The sequence below is a fragment of the Mercenaria mercenaria genome, chromosome 16, assembly GCF_021730395.1.
Source record: "Mercenaria mercenaria strain notata chromosome 16, MADL_Memer_1, whole genome shotgun sequence".
In the NCBI taxonomy this organism is placed as follows: domain Eukaryota; kingdom Metazoa; phylum Mollusca; class Bivalvia; order Venerida; family Veneridae; genus Mercenaria; species Mercenaria mercenaria.
In genome coordinates, this window is record NC_069376.1 from 23,680,467 (window position 1) to 23,705,025 (window position 24,559).

The 24,559-nt window shown below is 35.9% G+C and overlaps 1 protein-coding gene across 3 annotated transcripts; it reads right to left on the reverse strand.

The window, feature by feature from the left end:
• Positions 1–1,555: 1,555 nt before the first annotated feature.
• LOC123541252 (chloride channel CLIC-like protein 1) lies at positions 1,556–19,182 on the reverse strand. Of its 3 annotated transcripts, XM_045326670.2 has the most exons (5): positions 19,071–19,182; positions 12,352–12,628; positions 9,292–9,851; positions 8,201–8,353; positions 1,556–5,801 (listed from the first exon to the last, which is right to left on the reverse strand). In XM_045326670.2, the coding sequence occupies exons 2-5, from the start codon at positions 12,386–12,388 to the stop codon at positions 5,475–5,477; spliced, it is 1,077 nt and encodes a 358-aa protein (XP_045182605.2). In that variant the 5' UTR covers positions 12,389–12,628; positions 19,071–19,182; the 3' UTR covers positions 1,556–5,474. The 3 variants fall into 3 exon arrangements, with proteins under 3 accessions (XP_045182605.2, XP_045182604.2, XP_053382360.1); XM_045326669.2 differs by lacking the exon at positions 12,352–12,628 and having other exon boundaries at positions 19,071–19,176; XM_053526385.1 differs by lacking the exons at positions 12,352–12,628; positions 19,071–19,182 and adding an exon at positions 15,843–16,270.
• Between the last annotated feature and the right edge of the window lie 5,377 nt (positions 19,183–24,559).

Here is a 24,559-nt window from a genome sequence, read left to right on the forward strand (position 1 = left end):
CAACCAAGAGTTATCTACCTTGGTTATGTAAGCATAGCTGATGAGAAAAGTGCCTTGTGTGAACTGTCAATTCAGTGTATGCAGCTGTTAATGAAATATTACTTGGTAGTTAGTTACAAGCAAAGCTTTAAACTAAAATTTCACATCTCCACCGAAACAAAAATTTACATAATATTTATGAAATAAAAAACTTTCATACCAGCTGGAATCACAGAGGTACAACAAACCCAATTGTTCAGACAATTTTTGTTGCCTCCTATAATCATTAAAAACAAACTTTCTGCAAACTCCTGGAAAGTCATGCATAAAAGCTACCTTTGTATTTTCTTTCCCTTTGAAATGAGGTAGTGGGGAGTGAGAAGTGGTAAAGATAGTACAATACACTGGTCTTGCAGCTAAAATCTTTTGAGGCAAGTGCTGAGGTCTGATGGATTAACAGGCAAAGAGCAACCAAAATAGACTGTTTAAGTCAGGTGAACTAAATATTTGAGTTCTGAAGTTTCAAATAAGTATCAATACAAAATGTGACAAACCTTGTAAAATGTTAATACAGTTAAAAATCAAGGCTTATCTCTCTCTCACATTAAAAAACAAACAAACCAATACAGTCTAACCTGTACTAGCGGTCACCTCCGATCAGCGGTCACCTCCGTTCAGCGGCCATTTTATGACGCCCCCGACGGATTTTCCTCTATTTTATCACTTTATTCAGCGGCCACCTGCCGTCCGCGGCCAGCGGCCACCGAAATTGCCTCCCGACCGCCGTATTTGACCCCTTTCAGCGGCCATTTTTCTTCCAAAACCAATTATTTTTAGGCAATAATCGCCGAAGATACCCGATTTTGAGAAGCACGTGGTTGCTAAGTTTCGCGGGACTTCAACACAAGAACGACAAAATGACATGAGCTTCTCAATTAAAACTGATAACCAAAGGTGTAATCCCCTTTTGTTATGATCAAATGGCCAGGCCAGTAATTATCGGTAATTAGCGTGTCACCTCGTGTCAATTTTGTTGTTCACAGTTTGACCTCGGTTAACGATAATACTCGATAACTAATTAGTAGCATAATATTTGTGATTTTTTTTATACTTCTGTCATCAAAATACTATTAAATTTATACGAAATTAATTGTGTTTGAAAAAAAAATAAACCACTCTATCTTTTACGGAACGTAACGGCAATCTTAGATTTAGCGTAGACAATAAGCGCCGAGAGTAGCTTCCCTTACCAAAATGGCGAAAATTGTAAACAAACTTGTTTTGAAATTGGAAAATTGTCTGTAACAATTTTTGAAGTAAAAAAAAAAACACGCCGGAGTTTTAGATTGCTAAGAAGACCATTCGTATTGCGAAGGCAAATGCACGTCATTGTATCCTGGTGAAATAATAATGGAAAACCCAAAAAGAAACGGGCCTAAAGGCTATAGACTGGTCAGAAGTCTGAAAAATACATATACTGGCTGCACCTCCGGTCAGCGGTCACCTGGCTTTAGCGGCCAAATTGTCTGCTTCCCTTGGCTGGCTGCTTAAGACAGGTTAGACTGTAATGATATAAATAAACAAAGTTAATGCCATCAATAAATAACACATAGATTTAACAAGAAGTATTGCATTCATGATTAAAAATGTTGACAAAACAAAAATTAATGATAAACATGTAAACATGATATGTTGCATTTTGGCTCACTGTTAGACAGTGTTTTATTTCATGATTTTCAGTGCTTTGTTGCAATATATCAGTTTAACATATACCTTACTGTAAATCATAATAAAACTGAACTAGACAAACTTTTATCACCCATGCGAATAACTGAAAGTGTGCATTAAAACAATTATTGGCACACCACATGTTACGACTTCATTTTACTGTGTTGTCGCTTTAAAAAACTCAATAACCTGAAAGAATAAGATGCTTAACTAGAGCTGTCACCCCCCACAATACGGCCTTGTCACAGAAGTAAGCCAATGTCAAAGTTGAAACTCAAAACCAATAGGGGTCATCTGCTGTCATGATCAACCTCTCTATCAAGTTTCGTGATCCTTGGCCAAAACCTTCTCAAGTTACCATCCTGAAAGGGTTTAACTGTTCCCAATCACTGTGACCTTGACCTTTGAACTACTGACCTCAAAATCAGTTGGGGTTATCTGCTGGAACTGGCCAACCTTCCTATCAAATTTCATGATCCTAGGCCAAAGCGTTCTCAAGTTATCATCCGGAAATGGTTCAACTGTTTCGGATCAATGTGACCTTGATTTACTGATCTCAAAATCAGTAGGGGTCATCTTCTGGAAATGGCCAACCTTCCTATCAAACTTTCATGATCCTAGGCCAAAGCGTTCTCAAGTTATTGTCTGGAAATGGTTTAACTATTCTGGGTCATTGTGTCATTGACCTTCGACTCACTAACTTCAGAGTCAAACTTGACCTGTATTTTATGATGTTATATCTCTGTACTAGAATTTATGATCCTAGGCCAAAGCATTCTCAAGTTATCGTCCAGAAACCATTTACTTGTTCCGGGTCATTGTGAGCTAGACCTACTGACCTTAAAGTCAAACTTGACCTGTATTTTATGATGTTACACCTGTGTACCAAAAATTATTTAAATCTGTCAAGCCTTTCATGAGTTATCATCTGGAAACCATGAAAACCAACAGACCAACTGACAAGCTAATCCTATATATTCCCCACCCCAAACATCATTTTGTGGGGGGTATAATTACCTTCAGTCAGACGAAACTTAGGCCAGCATTTTTTATTTTCTGGTTTACAGGAGTGCTGCCCCTATTTTTTGACAAAACAAAATAAAAGTCATTTTCAGTACTTTTATTTGACCGTCCATAACTGCTTCTGCCAAAAATAAAAGTTTAACTGTATGGTAGAAGGATTTTGTTTGATCAAGATCAGCAGACACATGAAAAATGGCGGCCTGCATGAATGTAAATTATGTGTGAAAAGCATAAAAAGTGCAGTTTTGCAACTTTTTAACAAAAATTTACTCCAAGGCCATAAAAAACATTTAGGGTTTGGCCAAATATTTAGGGTAGGTTGGGATACCGAAAACAAACATTTTTTTTTAATTAGGCCTTACAGAAAAATCTGAGGAAATGCAAATAAATACTTTGGTTTATCCAATGGGACAAGAAGCAGAAGAAATCCTTGCATCATTCGGACTCTCCGTTGCAGACAGTAACAAGGCAGTCTGAAAGACAGCTAAATCCCCCGCCACTGCTATGGATAGTGAAAGGGTAAACCTTTGATTTTAGCTGTGACCTTGACCTTGAACTGACATGGCTGACTCATGAATTCTGCACAACGTCTTGATGAGGTGATCATTTGACCAAAGTTTCATGAAAATCCTTCAAGGGGTTTAGGAGATACAGAGCTGAAACCTTTGACCTTCAGTTGTGACCTTGACCTTGAGTTGACATGGCTGACTCATGAGTTCTTGATGAGGTGATCATTTGACCCAAGTTTGATGAAAATCCTTCAAGGGGTTAAGGAGATACAGTGGACACCAAATGGAAGGCTCAAACCTTTGACCCTTAGTTGTGACCTTGACCTTGAGCTGGCATGGCTGACTCATAATTTCTGCATATCGTTCTGATGAGGTAATCATTTGACCCAAGTTTTATAAAATTCCTTCAAGGGGTTTAGGAGATATAGAGCGGACATGAAATGGAAGGCTCAAACCTTTGACCTTCAGTTTCGGCGGGGGATTAAAAAGTGGGACATAGTAACTGGGAAATTAAAACAAAATAATTCATTCCAAAGAAAAATGTAATATTTGAAAGAGCAAACTAGCAAATACAATGAGAAAATGAGTCAGTAGACAGATTTCTGATGGCATTATATCAATTAGCAGGAAACTGTGAATTTTGGGACTTGCATGACCAACTTATACAGGATAGATAGAATAATGGTCAGCATCAGAAACCACTAACTGCTGGAAAGACTGCAGTTAAATCCGGTGTTGACCTTAGAGAAGGCAATAGCTAAAAACAAAACAGCAGGAGGCATTAAGGTCCCAGCAGACTGTAGTCAGAGGCAGAGCAAGCTGTCAAACTGTGGATATTGCGCGCAGTCAGAAACCTGCAAATGTCACAGGTGCAGCAACAAACCAGAGCATCCAAGAGCAAAGTGTCCAGCAAGGGATGCTAAATGTCACAAATGCAGGACATTTCATGCAAATGTGTCGGACAAAAATAGAGCGGGACTGTGGCGATAGAACTTCGGACGATAGCAATTCATTCTTGGGAACGCTATGAACTCATAGTACCTTGGAAGAAGGCGATTCATTCTTGGGAATGCTATAAACTCATAGTACCTTGGAAGAAGGCGATTCATTCTTGGGAACGCTATAAACTCATAGTACCTTGGAAGAAGGCGATTCATTCTTGGGAACGCTATAAACTTATAGAACCTTGGAAGAAGGCGATTCATTCTTGGGAACGCTATAAACTTATAGAACCTTGGAAGAAGGCGATTCATTCTTGGAGGCAATAGAAATGGAACCATGGAAAATGACCTTGAAAATAAATGACAGTAACATTACCTTCAAAATGGACACAGGGGCATATGTAACAGTCATATCAGAGACGCTATTCAATACGATAAAAGGGTTGGAATTAATGGAAACTAAAGAAAATTATACATGTAATCAGATACTGTATCATTTAAAACTAATCAATGTAAAAATACACAGAAAAATATTTCATTTTACTGTTTTTAAAAATAGAAACTTTAAGATATTATATTATAAAATCAAATGTACATTTATAAAATCATCACAATGTTAAATCAGTCGATTTTTATACAGTATCAAGTAGAGGAGGTCTTTTTTCCTCCCAAATTGAGAAAGTAATTTCATCTGATACTAACTGCAACTTGCTAACAATATCCGAAGTCAAAGTGATGTAGTGACTCCTAGGTCCTTGACAATCTGATTCACAAATATACAAGTATGCTTGAAAAGTCATTGACTATGTTAGTCAGCCCAGATAATATCTTATGTTAACTAGAATACTGAATTTTTCTTTGTACTTTATATCAAATTCCAAAAATATTATCAACATAACTAAATACTGAGAGGTAGGTTTTGGTATTTTATAGACTGTTGATACTGTATTGTTCACTGGAATTTTTCTTTGTACTTTATATCAAATTCCAAAAATATTATCAACATAACTAAATACTGAGAGGTAGGTTTTGGTATTTTATAGACTGTTGACACTGTAATGTTCACTGGAAGGAATGGCCCTTTAATAACATACTGTGAAATCATTTTTATTCGCGTAGGACGAATTTTCGCATATTTCGCGCTAGAACCAATGCGCGAATTTAAGACCGCGCTAATATAACATTTTAATTTTATTTTTTCATTTATAAATTGAAAATGCGCGAATTAAAGTCTGCGCGAAACAGTCCTTTTTCACGTTTGCGCGAAATTTCATGCCAGCGAATTTAAATGATTTCACAGTACTTTCCTGACTACTTTCCCTTGATTTGACTCAATAGCTTTTGAATTCTTTCTTTCATTCTTCAACTTAATTGTCTTTCTCTCTTCATTTCTCAAATAAACAGGTGTCCTTGGCTCAAACTTGAACAAGAGGGGAAGATGGATACGGTACTCAAACCACATGACCAGAGTTAATAAACAAAATATCACAATAATAACTAGCATAACCGGCTGCCAGAGTGGAGGTATCTCCGAGAAGAACAGTCTTAGAGCTCGCCCGAGACCTCCTAGCAGAATTTCCACAGGATACACTATACAGTGAGTGAATGCTGATGATATTACCTGAAACAATAAAAAAATATTTGAAAATAATTATTGTCACTGTAAGTATCAGATTAGTTGACAGTTCTTGTGCAGTTCATAAATTCTTCTGACAAAACATTAATAAAGATTCGTAGGTATAAAAATAACTATAATAATATACAGATATTTTCTCATCATATTAAAAAGAAAAAGTATTCTAAAAATATCAAAACATTTTTAAAATATATATTTTTTTTTATATTAACTTGTCATGTATTTGCTTCTGACAGTACCTAAAACGTGCGATGCTTCATAATAAATTATGTAAAATTTGGTAAAAACTATTGAAATGCCATAAAATGAACAAACAAGAGGGCCATGATGGCCCTATATCGCTCACCTGTTATCATTGCCTTTGCGGACAAGAAGGTCCTCAGAAAAAAATATCTAAATCCAAAGGACAGGAACAACAAAGGGAAGAATTTAAACAAGAAGTAAAAAAAAAAATTCTTACAAGGTATAGATGTGTCAAAATATACCTAAAAATTGGAGGTACCATCCATGTTGTACCACAGAAAAGTGGTCTCGGTTTTTTCCCTACGGCCAATAATAAAAAAGTTACTAAAAATAAGCTATTTATAGTCACGAAAAAGGGAAGTAAATAAAAAAAAAAATATTGTAAGTGAACAAAAGAAAGATCTGCCAAATAAATCTGTTGACATAAATGAAATTTCAGATCAGTATCTTCATTAGTTACGGAGATATAGCCATTTTAATTTGAAATAAAGGGAGGTAATTTGACATAAAATCAGTCCATAGTTATCTACCCTGATTGTCTCACTCCAACTAATAACAATAATGAAATTTCAAATACGTCCTATAAGTACTTACTGATATAAATCCATTTTGATTACAATCAGGGGAGGTAATCAGATATAAAATAACTCTGGAACCTACGATTGGATCTGATTTGTCATGAAATCCAAGATTTATTGTTGTTGAAGACATTTTGGACATTTGTATCAAATAAAACCATAAATGAAGTCTCTATATGGCTGCAAAAGCCAAAACAGCCAATTTTGGACCTTTAAGGGGCCATAACTCCAGAACCCATGATGGAATCTGGCCAGTTCAACAAAGGAAGCACGATCTTGTGGTGATACAAGTTGTGTGCAAGTTTGGTTAAAATCAAATCATAAATGAAGCTGCTATTGGGCAGACAAGGTCAAAATAGCTAATTTTGGCCCTTTCAGGGGCCATAACTCTGGAACCCATTATGGGATCTGGCCGGTTCAAGAAAAGAACCAAAATCTTATGTTGACACAAGTTGTGTGCAAGTTTGATTAAATCTAAATCATAAATGAAGCTGCTATTGTGCAGACAAGGTCAAAAAAGCTGACTCTGGCCCTTTCAAGGGCCATAACTCAGGAACCCATGAAGGAATCTTGCCAGTTCAAGAAAGGAACCAAGATCTTATGGTGATACAAGTTGTGTGCAAGTTTGGTTAAAATAAAATCATAAATGAAGCTGCTATTGTGCAGACAAGGTCAAAATAGCTAATTCTGGCCCTTTCAGGGGCCATAACTCTTGAACTCATGAAGGAATCTCGCCAGTTCAAGAAAGGAACCAAAATCTTATGGTGATACAAGTTGTGTGCCAGTTTGGTAAAAATCAAATCATAAATAAAGCTGCTATTGTGCAGACAAGGTCAAAATAGCTAATTTTGGCCCTTTCAGGGGCCATAACTCTGGAACCCATAATGGGATCTGGCCAGTTCAAGAAAGGAACCGTGATCTTATGGTGATACAAGTTGTGTGCAAGTTTGGTTAAAATAAAATCATAAATGAAACCACTATCGTGCAGACAAGAAATTGTTGACGCACGGACGGACCGACGACGGACGAAGGGTGATCACAAAAGCTCACCTTGTCACTATGTGACAGGTGAGCTAAAAAAAATGTTTCTTTTACATGTAATATTGAAATATATTTCATTCATGAACACTAGATGTTAAATTTTTTCGCTTGTAAATGCATCACTTGTTAAATATTACAACCAAAACTTACCCTGTGAAAGACATTTCAATCCTTACACTGAAACAAACTAATATCCTCAACTTCTGCATTCATTAATTCAAACTTTTTCCATCAGTGTTAAATTTCGTGGGCTTAGCGCAAAACGGTTGTAACTTATATGAAATAAAGAAGGAGTTACAACTGTTTGTGCTAAGCCTGCGTAATATAGTTCAAGCATTTGGCTGTCTTCTACTGACTACTATTTTTATCCATCAGCGTTTGGACACAGTTCAGTTTGGTAGACTATATGGGAATTGCAGTAACCTCCAGTTTGGGGGAATGACTGGCTACAATAAATTCATCCTAAATAGGCTAATACCCATATATCAAATATATATCAAACAGTTTTCAGGTGTATCTTACCTTCGATGGAGTTACATGCCACAATGGGTCAACCAGTAAAGCCTTTTGGTATTGTTGACAGGGGTCAGGGCCCCAGGAAAACTGCCATCGTAACCAGGATTTCACACTCTGAGTCACAGACATTTGCTCAGGTATGCACTCTGCTGGGGTCCCCTATAGCATCATTTAATAATATTAAAGCTTTAATGTCCTTCAGTTTTACTTAATAAAAGCTGTGTAAAAATAAATTCATACAATGGTACTATTTAAATTTCTTTAACTAAAAATTGTACATACAACAAGAGCTCGACTGTTCAACAGCCTTGTCAACTGAATAAATATACCGTTAAGTTGAAAATGGGGCAAAATTTTGAAAAAAAAGAAAAAAGAAGCAAATCAAAGTTATGAAACCTGTGCAATGTAAGTCAGTTCTTCACAGTCAACAAGTGTGTGAAATTTAAATCAATGCCCACAAGTGTTTGTTGAGATACCTGCTTACAAAAACTTAACCAAATCCGGATGCTGAAACAAAGACAAGCTCTACCTATTCTTTCAATAGTCAAGCAAAAAATGCAACACACTTAACTGGCAAACAGCCAAATAACATACTCATTTTGCACTGGTCACTGTTTTTGTAAATAGCAGTTCTTAATAAATGAACTATACGTTAGTTAGCTGAGCTAAGCACTTTTATATAAATTGTGATCTGCATAATGCAAACTTGCTGCTTTTTCAGTGGTTAAATTACCGGTATACAGATTCCATATTTCTAGTGTAACATTAAATGGAATTTAGAGATTCATGTACCCATTTGGATTAGTAACATCTAACAAAATACTGGTGTTTACCACAAGATTTTAAGTCAAAACCAACACAACTTTAGGCCATATCATCACTTCCAAGCTTTTTATGGTTTGATGAATGTGTATCTTCTGGCATTATTTCTGTCTGCATGCACCTAGAGGGAACCACTGACTGCAAGACTACTTTCTAACACAACAAACAATCTGAGCAGGCATAGAACCCAGGTATGTGGGGCAAGTCATCTGAGTCTGCAACTTGACAACAGAGGCCCTACACTATATCTGAGGGTAACAATGAGCGATACTTACTGCCGCCATGTGTGCAATCTTCTCTGCTACAGCAGACTGGTATAGTCTTATAAACTCCCAAGGTATAGTCAACAGGAATGCTGCAAACACTAAACCAGTCAACCATTTCCAGTATTTCCTGTTTCCTTGACAATTCACTACACTTGCTTGGTTACTGTTACTTCTTTTATCTATTACAAGCTCCTGTTTAAATTGTGTTTGCTTGTTATCTATCCCACTATTTCTTTTATTTCTTGAAAGTGAACTTTGAATGAGTAAATAATAAGCAGTCACAACTAAAATACCTAAAACTATTACAAAACCGATAAAATTTGAAAATCGAGACAGAAATTCCTGCATAAAGTTGCTAAGTAACCTGAAACACATCAAACAACCGACTTTTATGAGGTAACACATACTGTAGAAATCACATAATATTTCATGAAACAGGAGAATATAGAACTGTTTCTCCAGGACAGTTACTTGTGTGTGTGCAGATACATCTTGATGTGAAAATACATGAAATATCCACCATCTTCTCTCGTCTTTTCTTCTGGAGTTTTCATACACCAGTATGTTATCTGAAACAGAGGTGTAATGTTGTATGTTTATACCTAGATACCTTCAAACCTGACCAAGCCTGTTAACTTCACACCACTAAACACTATCTGAATTGTCGTAAATATGAGGAAGTCAACAGGTGGCCTGTTTGGCTGTAGTGGGTAAATGACCTCTATGCTAGGCATCTGACATGCTTAAAACAACTCCCATAGCTAGTTTGATCTGGAGTCTCCATACATGATAGCCAGGTTCTGTTCCTCAATTTTTTATAAAATCAAAAAACAACATCATTCAATGTATCAATATTACCAGGTCCCAGAAAAGTCACAAATTAGCTATACAACTAAATCTAGCTATATATACAATACATGTAGCTATAAAACCAGTATCATTAAATGCAAAACATGTAAAATTCAAATGCAAGATGGTCATAAGCGCATTCGAATAGATTATAGGATGAAAGACAACACAAAACCAAGATCTTTGCTGTCATATTTTCAATAAATGCAGCAAAATTTTGAGATAAATCAAAGAATGTGTCACTTATGAGACTAGTCATTGCATAAGACTAATTTAGTAATGAGTTATTACACAAATTTGCGACATGTATTGCAACCGGAACTGCATAGATCTCTGTTATTCATGATTGTATTATGTTTCGTAAACCATTTGGATGGGATAATAACTGTTTTATGTTTGATATCGACATATATTGAACAAGCAAATTCGATGAATTGGAATCCCCCGCCGAAAGGGTCAGAGTTGAGGAACGGCAAAAAAATATATCCTGCAAAAAGTTAAGAATGTTACCAAGAAGCAAATAATTTCATTAGTCAAATCAAATTAAAAGAAAATGAATGGTTTGTTTGGGTGGGGGGGGGGGGGGGGGTCGAGGATACAACAGTTTACATGTTGATTATAAATATTGGTAGAAAACGAAAAATGAAAAAAATGAAAAAAAAAAAAAAATAGGGGGGGGGGGGGGGGGGGGGGGGGAGGGAGGGGGGGGACCAATGTAAGGTGGTGACCAGGTGTAGGTACACAACATCACATGTTTATAATAGATGTGCATGGAAAAGAATGGAAGAAGTTTAATGAAATTCTTCCAATTGGTCGGTTTGTTATGTACAGATCTGTGGATTTTTAAACAATTAAAGGGCAATAACTAAATGGAAAATTGACCAATCGAAAAAAAACTTGAAGGGCATCGTCGCAGTATCTTGGTTCATGTCTATTTCAAGTTTGATGAAATTCTACCTGCTAGTTACTGAGAAATGGCTGCAGACGGACATTTTTCATTAAATCAAGGGCAATAACTCTGAGGGAAATTGACCTATCAAAAAAAAAACTTGACGGGCATCAGCGCAGTATCTTGGTTCATGTCTATTTCAAATTTGATGAAATTCTACCTGTTAGTTACTAAGAAATGGCTGCAGACAGACATTTTTTATTAAATCAAGGGCAATAACTCTGAGGGAAATTGACCAATCAAAAAAAAAAATTGACGGGCATCATCGCAGTATGTTGGTTCATGTTTATGTCAAGTTTCATGAAATTCTACCAAGTAGTTACTGAGAAATGGCTGCGGACGAACGGACGGACGGACGGACAACGCCATTTCAATACCCCCCTCCCAATTTCATCGGCGGGGGATAACAACTGATATTGATTTTCTATTGATAATCCTGGAATTTCCTGAGAACAGGAAAATATTTCTGCACGGGAAATGTAGCAGAGTAGTAGTCAGTAACTACAGAGATTAACTTGTAAGTCAGCGGATAATATTAGGTAATACTGTGCAATTTAAGAATATAACTGGTGCAGGTCGCGAGAAAAGGGTTCTTTCTTTGTGGGCATGCTATATATTTCATGGTGTATAACTATTTTCATTAATCTTTTTTAGTAGCAAGCAGATTTTGCTCGGAACATCCCCCAGGCTTTTGACATCTTTCGGCCTGTTGTGGTGGCTGCAAATGTAAGAAATTAAAAAGCAGCCACTCGGTAACAGTAAGCTTGTCTATTTATACAATTGTATGGAAAGTTTAGTTGTTGCACTGGTTTGTGTAATTTAACGTAAAACAATTCTGAATCTGCAAAATGTGCCGTTGTAATTAAACAAACATGTACTTTTTTTCATTTTATTTAAAGAATGGACATTGAACATCATGTGTCGAAAAAATCAAACACTGAAATTATTATCATAATTTTATCAAACACCCTAAAAGTGTGCTTCAAAAGCATTTGAAGCAAAAATTGGCTTTGAATTCTGAGGGCAGGGCCTAGTGAGAGAAATCTTATATTGTTAAAAAAATGAGGACTAATACATGAAAAAAAATCTCACAGTATATGTTATGGTTATATAAGTGAAGCATGCAATAAATAATAGCTGAAAACACCTTTTTTATTTTGAAACTAATTATTTAATTAATAATTTAAATAAAGGCAGTGGTTTAAGGTAACCGGTTCCAGCTAGACTAAATCGTTCAAGCAGTTTACTCATATTTATAAGAAGAAACTTACGACATAGTAATAAAGCCTTCAAAGAACAAGCATACATTTCCCTAGTTCGATCTGTGTTAGATTATGCAAGTGTACCTCCAGACATAGACAAGCTTGAGGGTGTACAACGGTGCACAGCGCGTTTAGTTTCTTATGATTATGGGCGCAAAGTAGTGTTTCTAACATGATGCAGGACCTGATGTGGAAACCCTTAAAGGAGCGCTGACGAGACCAGCACCTGGCATTCCTTCATTATAAGATCGTCTACGACCTGGTGGCCTTCCCCGCTGATGATTTCCTGGAATACAATCCCAGCAAGAATGAAGACCAAACTCTAAATCAATCAAACAAGTGACAAGTAATACAGACATATACAAAAACTCATTTGTGCCTCAAACCATCTGCGATTGGAACTCATTACCGGACTCAGTTGTAACTTGTACCAAAAACGATATATATTCAGACGTGCTGTCTTGGACTAAAGATCGCGTGATTAACATCTAACATCAAGCGCGCACACACCCTCGATAATTTTTTGCTCATTAGTCAGATAGTTTCGAGTATCAATACAGATACAGAAATTACTACCTAATTTCACCGGCAATTTGTTTATTAGTCAATAAAATTGATTGGTTCTAATTGTTTATTTTTTAACATATAACCTTTTTATTCTAAGGCAGCGTATACTAAATGTGAAAGATAATTACATATCAATTTATCAAAAGACCTAATTCTAAAAGAATTGCTGACAATTTACATATCATCTATCAAAAAAAAACTTTTTCAACACAAACCAAACTATAAACAAGAGGACCATGATGGTCCTGAATCGCTCACCTCTTCCCACATGACCCAGTTGATAAACATTCAGACCAATTTTCATACAGATCCCATGAAAAATATGGCCTCTAGAGAGGTCACAACGTTTTTTCATTATCTGACCTACTGACCTACTTTTTGAAGGCACGTGACCCACTTTCGAACTTGACCTAGATATCATCAAGATGAACATTCTGACCAATTTTCATGAAGATCCATTCACAAATATGGCCTCTAGAGATGTCACAAGGTTTTTCTATTTTTAGACCTACTGACCTAGTTTTTGACCGCACATGACCCTGTTTCGAACTTGACCTAGATATCATCAAGATGAACATTCAGACCAACTTTCATACAGATCCCATGAAAAATATGGCCTTTAGAGAGGTCACAAGGTTTTTCTATTATTTGACCTACTGACCTATTTTTTGATGGCACGTGACCCACTTTCGAACTTGACCTAGATATCATCAAGATGAACATTCAGACCAACTTTCATACAGATCCCATGAAAAATATAGCCTCTAGAGAGGTCACAAGGTTTTTCTATTATTTGACCTACTGACCTAGTTTTTGATGGCACGTGACCCACTTTCGAACTTGATCTAGATATCATCAAGATGAACATTCTGACCAATTTTCATGAAGATCTCATGAAATATATGGCCTCTAGAGAGGTCACAAGGTTTTTCTATTTTTAGACCTACTGACCTAGTTTTTGACCGCACGTGACCCAGTTTCGAACTTGACCTAGACATCATCAAGATGAACATTCAGACCAACTTTCATACAGATCCCATGAAAAATATGGCCTTTAGAGAGGTCACAAGGTTTTTCTATTATTTGACCTACTGACCTAGTTTTTGAAGGCACGTGACCCAGTTTCGAACTTGATCTAGATATCATCAAGATGAACGTTCTGACCAATTTTCATGAAGATCTTATGAAATATATGGCCTCTAGAGAGGTCACAAGGTTTTTCTATTTTTAGACCTACTGACCTAGTTTTTGATGGCACGTGACCCAGTTTCGAACTTGACCTAGATATCATCAAGATGAACATTCTGACCAATTTTCATGAAGATCTCATGAAATATATGGCCTCTAGAGAGGTCACAAGGTTTTTCTATTTTTAGACCTACTGACCTAGTTTTTGGCGGCACGTGACCCAGTTTCGAACTTGACCTAGATATCATCAAGATGAACATTCTGACCAACTTTCATAAAGATCCCACAAAAAATGTGACCTCTAGAGTGGTCACAAGCAAAAGTTTACGGACGGACGCACGGACGGACGGACGGACGCACGGACAACGGACGACGGACGCTGCGTGATCACAAAAGCTCACCTTGTCACTATGTGACAGGTGAGCTAAAAATTATTAAAAACTTTATTTTAAAAATTTGTAAACACGCAGATGATGATAATGACACTCTGATTATTTGTTGATAACATAAAAAAATATCTGCCGTTATTACACGAGTGCTTAATTATACAGCGAAAGAAACAGGTAAATCACAAATAATAGATCCCCTTATGAAATGGTCAAAAAGCTGCGAACATACCTATTCGCAGGATATTTGCTGCTACCGCGATCATGCCGCGATTGATTCGATTCTAGTTCGCGGCATGTTCGCGAGAAGAACTTAGAAGATTATAATCTTTTGGTAAACTGTTAATGAAGAACTTTTATAAGAGCAGGTAAGTGTAGATCAATTAATTAATTTGTAACATTATCTGTAAAGTCACAGCATGAGTCTGATAAGTTAATTACAACCAAATATTCTGGACATGTTTAGAAGGAAATCTGTGTGCATTACAGAAAATTTTCATTAGTGATTCTTTGAGGTTGATACATGTAGGAATATATTCTTTTTTGTGGTAAGTCAGAAAATTTATGTTTAATATCTATACTCATATATCTCAATAAACATGAGGAAATTTAAAATGAAATAGATATGCTTTTAAAAACTTTTGCAGAGCTGACTCAGATTATCTAAAAAGAAATATAAAACTAGCTTATTTTGACAACTTCTAAGCTTCTTAAGTCTGATAATTAACAATGTAAAACTAAGACAGATTTGCAGTGACACATATAACTTATAAGCAGTGTGAAGAAAAAACATTGGGATGAAATGAATACATGCACTCAGACGTGTGTTATTGAAATGACAATTAACAGTTATAAAATTAAGGTGATGTCACTTTTTGAATTTCTGGTGAATAACATAAAACCAAAGAATATTCAGTTCTTTCCAAAAACCGTTATATTATGATTCAACCAAATAGTTTCCTTTGTCTACCAGAAAGGAACAATTCTTATTTCTTAATATTGAGATCTGGTACCTTTGTAACAGACAATAAACTAAAACAATAGACATTCATATGTGACGTCGGTGAGCTCAACAAAGCAATTTTAAGCACAAATATTAATGTGGAATGTAAAGTAAGTTACACACTACAATATCCGTCCAAGATACTTTCAAAAACAATGCATTTGCAGAATAGAGAGATAAAAATAAATTTGACAGCTCGTGAAAACTAATGACAAATTTTGACAGGTATATGATGACTTGTGACCTAATTAATTTTTTTTGTTATTTCTAACTTCCAGTTTGATTTTCATAAAATGGGTATTCTTTATTGTCGCTTACAACTCATACATTAAAACAATAAAAGAATATATTGTTACCTCACTGTCGTTTTGTCTATCCATCTCTCATACGAATTCCTATTGTTTCAGTCATTTGTCAGTAATTAGAGCAACTCACAGTGTTGCAATCATACAAAACACATCCCTTATTTTCACATAGATATTGAGAATTTATCTAATGAGCACATGTATTGGAAACACAATTTCAATACCGACTGTGTATTGTAATAATGCTAAACTATCTCAGCCGTGACGTGTCCTTAAAACATATTTCATCATAAAAATTCAAAATGCTCCAAATATGATATGAAAAAGTTCAGACATTGACAATTTGAATTTGTTACAACCTCATTGTTCAAGTTTATTCAATAAATTTATATCCCCGATTCCTATTTATTTGTTTTTGCACTTTTTCTGTACATGCTTTTTTGTACACAATTTCTGTAGAGATGGTTTTCAGCTAGTTTGCAGCATGTTCGCAGCAACTAGTTTGCGGGATGATCGCAGCAACTAATTCTTGGGATGATCGCAGCAACTTGTTTGCAGGAAGTTCACAGTGACTTGTTCGCGGGAAGTTTGCAACAGCCTGTTCGCGGCATAACTATTATATAAATTTGCATACATATGAAAAGTGAACACCAAATGAACATCCCGCAAACAATTATACCAATTGTATCAAACAGGGCTCCAGATAATTTTTCATGCAATTAGTTTTTCACTTCTTGATTTTTTTCACAATTAGTTTTTTCACTACCAAATTTTATATTCAAATAGTTTTTTTTAAAATTTTCAATTAGTTTTTCTATGCAAAAAGTTTAACAATTTAGTTTTATGTCAAAGGGAACGTTTTTATTATTCATTTAATAAGGCTCCTTTTACCAATCGGGCGTTTTACAGGACTGAGGAATTTTTTTCTGTTGCATTTACCTAAATGATTTAGTCCACTATGTTTTACTGGCTTTTTCCGACCTGAATCAATGACATTTATTACGATCTCCAATACAATTCCATGCCTGATTTCTTCATTAGTTCTTTTCGTTCTTGTCACAAAATTAATCATAAAAGGAAATGCACTGTCTATTTTTTGCTCATCCTCGCTTTCTTACTGCCGATGCCATATTCGCAATTTCTTAAAAGGGGAGATCGTTCTAGCATACTAATAACGGCACGGTTGGGATATTATCGCTGACTTGCATTAGCGGTGTAATCATAAGTCAACACCCTGACAAAATATATTGATCAGTGTAAACATAACGATCGGAAGATGGTTTCTTGGCGTTTCCGGTGATTTCAAGGGTTTTGAAATGATAGAAATTAAAAATTAAATTGTTTTTTAACGACAGGTTTTGGAATTTAATTCGTTATTGATGAAAATATTTTCGTTATAGTGATAAAACGATGCTTATCTGTAACCCTGATCAAATTTGCGGCATGATCGCAGCAAGTGTTCGCGGCAAACTATAATATTTCCGTAAGGGTCACAATAAATGTAATTTATTTAATTAATATAATGATCCTTTTTAATACAGTTTATCAAAGCCGGCTACCTTGACTTACATGTTCATTATTCTAGGTAGCCGGAACAGGCTACCTACAGGTCTAGGAAAGTGGTACATTTATAGATTATCTGTAAATTTACAGATAATCTTTAATTTTACAGATTTTTCGATCTATAAATTTACAGATCAAATGTTTGAAAACTGCTAAAATCATACTGTGTTTCAAAATCGCAGCATGAAATTAACTGATTTGCTTATGGTATGCATAAATAAAGGTCAATTGTAACTTTCAGTCATTTCTGTTAACTTTAATTTTTTTGAAAATGCCAAAAATTCAAAGTCAATAAAAATGGCTGAAATTCTCAAATGATACTAATTTGTGCATACTGTAAATAAACCAATTAATTTCAAGCTGAGGTTTTGGGAATAAATGTAATTTCATCAATTTTCATACACACAATCCGTAAATTTACAGATAGAAAATTCTGTAAATTTATAGATTATTTGTAAATTTACAGATAATCTGTAAATATACCACTTTCCTAGACCTGACCAGGTCAGAGAGATGGCCTTTTTGAACCAGGCTGTTTCGTTTGAACCAGGCTAGTTCAAGTGACCCATATTAAGACATGTATACATAGGCCTAATGAACCATAAATCACAAGACACACGTTTTTCTGGTTTTAGAAGAAGACTTACACTCATTATGTTGGTATTCGCATCATGGCATGGATATTTTATGATTTATTGGACTTTTACTCATGCAATGCAACTAACTTTCAATGAATTTGACACTTACAACAACCTGCAAATCGCTTTGCAAACAGGTACATTATTTTGTACAATTAGCCTTTTTAGGTCACCATAAAGTGTACAAAATTGTTAAAAAATAATAATGTAGCTGTTGGAAAATCTTAATTAATTTTGGCCATTTGTAAAATCCAAGAGATAAAGGAGGAAGAAAACACATTGACTTCCGCTGATTTGAGAAGCAGCCATATATTCGTATCTCCCTGCATCCGTAACTTGAATATGGCAACATTTATCTCCCTTTATACTGTTTTCAGTTTCGCCTGCATCAAATGGCTACTTTCAGCCACATGATCATAATACAGCTAGGAAAATTGCAAAATGGCGGCGAACTGATGAAGCACGGCAAAATAATGTATAAAAGTTGAAAAATACCGATGCAAATAACTCTTGCTTTTTTGACAGTTCTAAATTTGTTCCATTTTATCTATGTTATGCGGCAAAAATCTAGTCAATGCAGCTATGTAGCTTGTACAGAGCACGAAGTTCATGCTTAGAAGTAAGCGTCCACGTCAAAACAAGACTGCAAATGTGTTTCTAAGCACATATTTTTACAAGTTTTTCACCACAATGTAATATTTATTACAAATATGGTTCATTAGGTCCATCTGTACATGTCTTGTTATGGGTCAATTGGACCAGCCTGGTTCAAACAGGCTATCTCTCTGACCTGCTGACCTAGCCACTGCCTTAAATAAAATATTCAATTTATGCATTCTTAAAAAAAGTTTTGACAGCTTGATCTGGTACCTTATATACAAAGTACCTGTAAGTGCCAGTGATGATATCATTCATGGCCTGAAAACTAAATAAACAGACTAAGAAAACAGGACAGGTAAGTCGAGGTCGAGGATTCAAATATATGAAACATCCGGTTCATAGCACACTTGTCACTTAATCCAGTAAATATTTTAGACAACTTATCTTGTCAGAATTTTATAAACAAGAAGATACTTACAACATTTAATGCAAACGTATACCAACGTTATTAGCGCGGGAATCGTAGTAAACAACAGTTTACATCTTATTTTTACTTCGTTTAATTTTGGAGCCATTTTAATGTTTGTAACGACTAACATCTATTAGCGTTGTGGTACTCAAAAAGGTCACGTCAATAGACCAGTGCTAATCACTAATCTGATTATGGATTCCACAGTCTCTGCGTTAATTAAAGGTTGAACACATCGCCAGGAGTAAGCTTGCGCAAGACATCAAAGGTAATGGATGAATTCGAATGTCACCATATCTGAAGATCTACAGTGGGCACTCATAGTCACCATATCTGAAGATCTACAGTGGGCACTCATATCACAAACATCTGCAAGAAAGCCAATTCCGACTTGGGCTTCTTATGACGCAACCTCCGAAATTGTCCGCAAGACTGCAGGAAGCTTGCATACATCTCCCTTGCATGCTCTACGTTAGAGTATGGATCTTCAATCTGGGACCCATATCTTGGGAAGGACGTGCACATGAACGCTATATACGAATACAACGACAAGCGGCACGCTTCATCAAGAAGGACTACAGATCCTGCCACGAGGGCTGTGTCACCAAGATGCTCCAGGAGCTACAAGAGTGACATTATTGACACGATGAGCATTATATATTTGACATGTCAGGGAAAGGGTCACTTGATGGAAATGATGAAATTGAACGGTTGACTGACGTTTGAAATGAACAATGTTAACTATTGTCTTATTTATACACATACCGTATGCAAATTTAATGCACGTAATAAACCAATAACAATTAAAGACTAGTAAAGTAAAACAATACACGACTTCTACGACATATAAATTAAGTATGCGCATACAGCAGTAAGAAAACAAACAGGTTTTAAGTGTCTATCTGTCTTCTGTCTTAATGTTTCTTCGTAAGAACCCTAGGGTTTGGTTAGCTTTTTTGGTTGACATATTTATGTGATTGACCCATGATAGGTCATTTGAGATATCCACGCCTAGGTATTTAACTTAGCTGACTGATTCAAGTTGGACTCCATGTAGGTAATACTGGGTAGGGATAGGATGTTTCCTTCTAGTGGCGAGGATCACTTGACACTTGGAGGAGTTGAACTCCATATCCCACTCCAACTTCCACTTTTCTAGAAGTTTTAGGTCATTTTGGAGAGTGACAGATTGGTCTGCAGATGACAATGTTAGATATATTGCCGTGTCATCTGCAGGAACTGACGTTTTGTGGGAGGTCATTTATGTAAGCTAGGAAGAGCAGGTGACCAAGTACAGGCTCCTGCGGGACACCTGATGATACTGGAATGGCATCAGAGGTAGTACCATTTAGGATTACTGATTGGATCCTATCATCTAAGAAGCCTTCAAATGACCCATCTTAGTGTGTTACCTCTGACTCCATATTCATGCATTTTTAGTAGGACTTTCTCATGGCTAACCTTGTCGAAAGCCTTACTAAAATCTAGAAGTATAAGATCTACTGGTTTCTTATTGTAGACTGAAGTGATCAGATCATTTACTAACATAACTGAGTAACGCATGACATTTTCCCCCTTAAACCATGCTGTAGGTCATGCAGAATACCATGGTTGGTGAAGTGCTTAACAATTGATGAGGAAACAATGTGTTCAAGAACTTTGCATAGGACGCATGTTAATGAAATTGGCCCGTAATTTACTGGATTTGACCTATCACCTTTTTTAAAAATGGGAGCAACATATGCGGATTTCCACTGGGAAGGAAGTATTCCTTCCTCCGGGGATTTCTGGAATATGAGCTCAAGGATGAGGGATAGTTCTACAGAGAGTGTTTTAAGTATTATAGGCTTGATTTTGTCAGGACCACTGGCCTAATGGGGGTTCAGGTTGCTGCGAAGTTTTTCAATACCAGTTGTACCTATCCTAAGATCTGGCATAGTAGGGACTGAATTACCATCTGGGTTTAGTTTCATTTTACTGAGCGAGGCGAGGTTTAGTGGTGATTTGGGGCTAAAAATAGATTGAAACTATTTGTTCAGTACTGTTGCCTTAGCTTGATCATTTAGATGAAGTTTATTTTCATACTTAAGGGGAGGGATAGAGGAAGATTCCTGTCTCGAGTGTTTAATGAGCGAGTACAGTTTCTTAGTATTTGGTTTATTTGGGTGTAAGGCATCAGTGTTGTTCAGGTTTAGGATGTGCTCAAGATACTGGCTATAAGTCTCTTTGACATTTTTTCGTACTAGATGCTTTAAGTCTAGATGTTTCTTTCGATCAGAAGATGAGCTTGTTTTCTTAACCTTTTTAAAAGCTCTTTTCCTTCTTCTGATTAGTTTCTTAATGTCCTGATTGACCCATGGAAGGTGATCTCTTATAGTTGACTGTTTGTAGGGATCCATTTCTTCTGTAAGGTTGTTTAGGGTATTTGAGAAAATTTCCTTGAACTCTTCTGTGTTTAGTGCGGAGTATTTACCTCCATTGGTCATAACCTGGTGGTAGTCAATTAATGACTGTTTTATTTCCTGCCAGTTTGCCTTTTTATACAAGGGAAATTTTCGAGGCTTCTGGTAACATATCCTTGCGGATGTATTGACTTTTGTTTCTACTATATTATGATCACTGATGCCCGGTATGATGTTGACCTGATTTACTAGAGTTGGGTTTGTAGTAAGGAATAAGTCTAGAATATTATTTCCTCTAGTTGGTAAGTTGACCATTTGGGTTAGGTTTGAATCATTAAATGTTTCAATAACCTGACGGTAGAAGGCGGGGTGCTTACATTCAGGGGATGGACTGCTGGTGTCCCAGTCCATTTGTTTGGAGGTTAAGATCCCCAGCCACCCAGACATTTGAAAACTTTTTATTAACCTTTTCAAGGGATTTAGTAAATTCTGCGAAACTGTCAATGTCTAATTCATGTGACTTGTAATAAGCACCAATAACTAGGGACTTATTACCTACCAGGTCTAACATTACTCAAAGGTCCTCACTCTCGGACTGAAGTTCGGGCATTTCTTGGGCTTTGATACAGTTTCTTATTGCAATGAAGACCCCTCCGCCTGCCTGCTTGATACGGTCGCGACGGAAGATAGAGTAACCTAGGTCTGAGTCAAATACCTCACTAGTGCGATGCTTAGGTTTAAGCCAGGACTCGGTACCTATCACAATATCGGGCTTTGTGGAATTTACTAAATTACTAAATTCAAGTTTTTTGTCTACAACTGACCTACAATTAATTACTTGGACTTTAAGTGATCTTCTTATATTATTTTTCTTACTTTTATGGGGATTGGCTTTTGTTTGTTGGGTAGGGAGGTGACTCTTCGGAGTGGATGTGTGGGCCATCGAGAAAAACATATCACTCACGTGTGAGTTATCAACGTTGGCGAAGGGATTCGATGTTTCGAAGTGTACTATATTCATAAGGAGATACTTACTTAAGGTGACAAGCTTCAAAGAAAGTATACCTGTAAAAAAATAACATAAAACACTAAACACATGAATACAAATTCAGATGTAAGAAAAAAAGAAAATCAATTCATATAAACCCCAAAAGGGGTAAGCACATTAACTCTAAAGGGAACTAATGTATGTATGTATGGATGGATGGATGGATGTGTTCACAGATTTATAGGCCAGAGACCATCAGGTTAGAAGCTACCAGTTGTTTTCTCATAGACTTCCATTATAACATTATGGCGTGTACGGCCTTCCATAAATCGTCGGACGAAAAACACATGACTAGTGATACTTTATTTTAGAAATGAGACGATCTCGTGTTTATAATATCGCTGGCATGGCACTTCATTTCATAAAACTTTTTTCAATACACATAAAATGTATCAAATTTTTCAAAATATATATTCTAACACGATCCGATTCATTTTCCTATTAAACAAAGAAGGCAGAAAACAGTGAATTATTATACAACAAATCACTGTTCTGACGTCATAATTATTACGTCATGGCGTCAAACGGCATAGCGGCGCGCTGGAAAAGAAACCGATTGAAAACGGGCAAGTATTTAATGAATGTCATCAAGGATGTACTTAAAAACCCTTGGTAACGTGTTAGAATCGAAATAATATATCTCATTTAGTGATTTGCTCCTGAATAAATCATTGTTTGTCGTTCAGATGCGTATTATTATATCACTCGGGCTGCGCCCTCGTGATATAATTCCTTCGCATCTGAACTCCAAAAACAATGATTTATTCAACGACGAATCACTGGATGAGATATATTATTTCTTAAATAAAATACTGTAGATGCAGTAAAAATTTACAATTTTGAAAAAAATATCAGTTCTTGGGTTTGTTTACATGACCAATCACACACTGGCAATCAGAACGGAGACAAACATTACCTTATTTCCAAATATACACTTACCATATTCTCAGTAAGTTCCATGCACTTTTTTAATTGGTGGTCTGACCACCAATTACAAAAGAACAGTGAACTTTCTGGGAATAAGATAATCGTGTATTGAAAATAAAGTCTTTCTCGCCATGCCAACGATGTAAACTGGCTCATCACATTCACACGACACGAAAAGTACTGAAATAAAATATCACTATTAAAATATTTTCTTCCGATATTTTTGTGGAACTAAGATCGTTCTTGTAAAAATATGTGTATAAATATTTCGATCTATGGATTGAATGTCTTTCAAGCAATCATGTTATGATTGAAGCATATAGCAAAATAACAGGTGGTATATCACCTCTGATTTATTTGGAGAAGTTGGCAGTTACTTGCGGAGAACAGGTTTGTACTGGTACCAGAATCCAGGAAAACTGGTTAGGTTAATTAACTGCCCGCCGTTACATGACTGAAATACTGTTGAAAAACGGCGTTAGACCCTAAACAAACAAACAAACAAACAATTACCTATATACTACGAGGACAAAATAAACAGGTAAAGGAACATAAATTTTGGGCATACAACAGTCTGTGGCAAAACACAACAGCTGGTGATGTTTAACCCGTTTTTGTGCACTTTACCTTACTCTTCACCCCCACCATGTTCCAAAATTAAAACATTGAATAATCATATAATAGAAAAGTTTAGAAAGCTTTAAATCCAGAAATAATAATAATAATAACAATAATAATGATGATAATAATAATAATAATAATAATTATAGTAAAAAGACGCTGAAAAACTTAATTATATTTAAGTGAAATGGTTTTACAAATGGACAAGTCTCTAGTTTCCACACCAAAATTTTCGCAGCAGTAATCGATATTCATAGAGCAGTAAACGAAGAACTTAAATTTGTTCGATTTATCTGATTACACATTGAAAATATTTACCTGATCCGATGAATGGTAGCTAATGTGATTGAGTGTTTAAGTTCCCGAGTTGTAAGTTCTGGTAAAAGACGACCAAGCGCATGGAAGAAAAACAAAGATGAAAATATCTGGTATTTACTCGGCATTTTCCTCCCGCCCATATTGTATGTGCAATATACTGACTAAAGTTTAGGGTTAGGTTT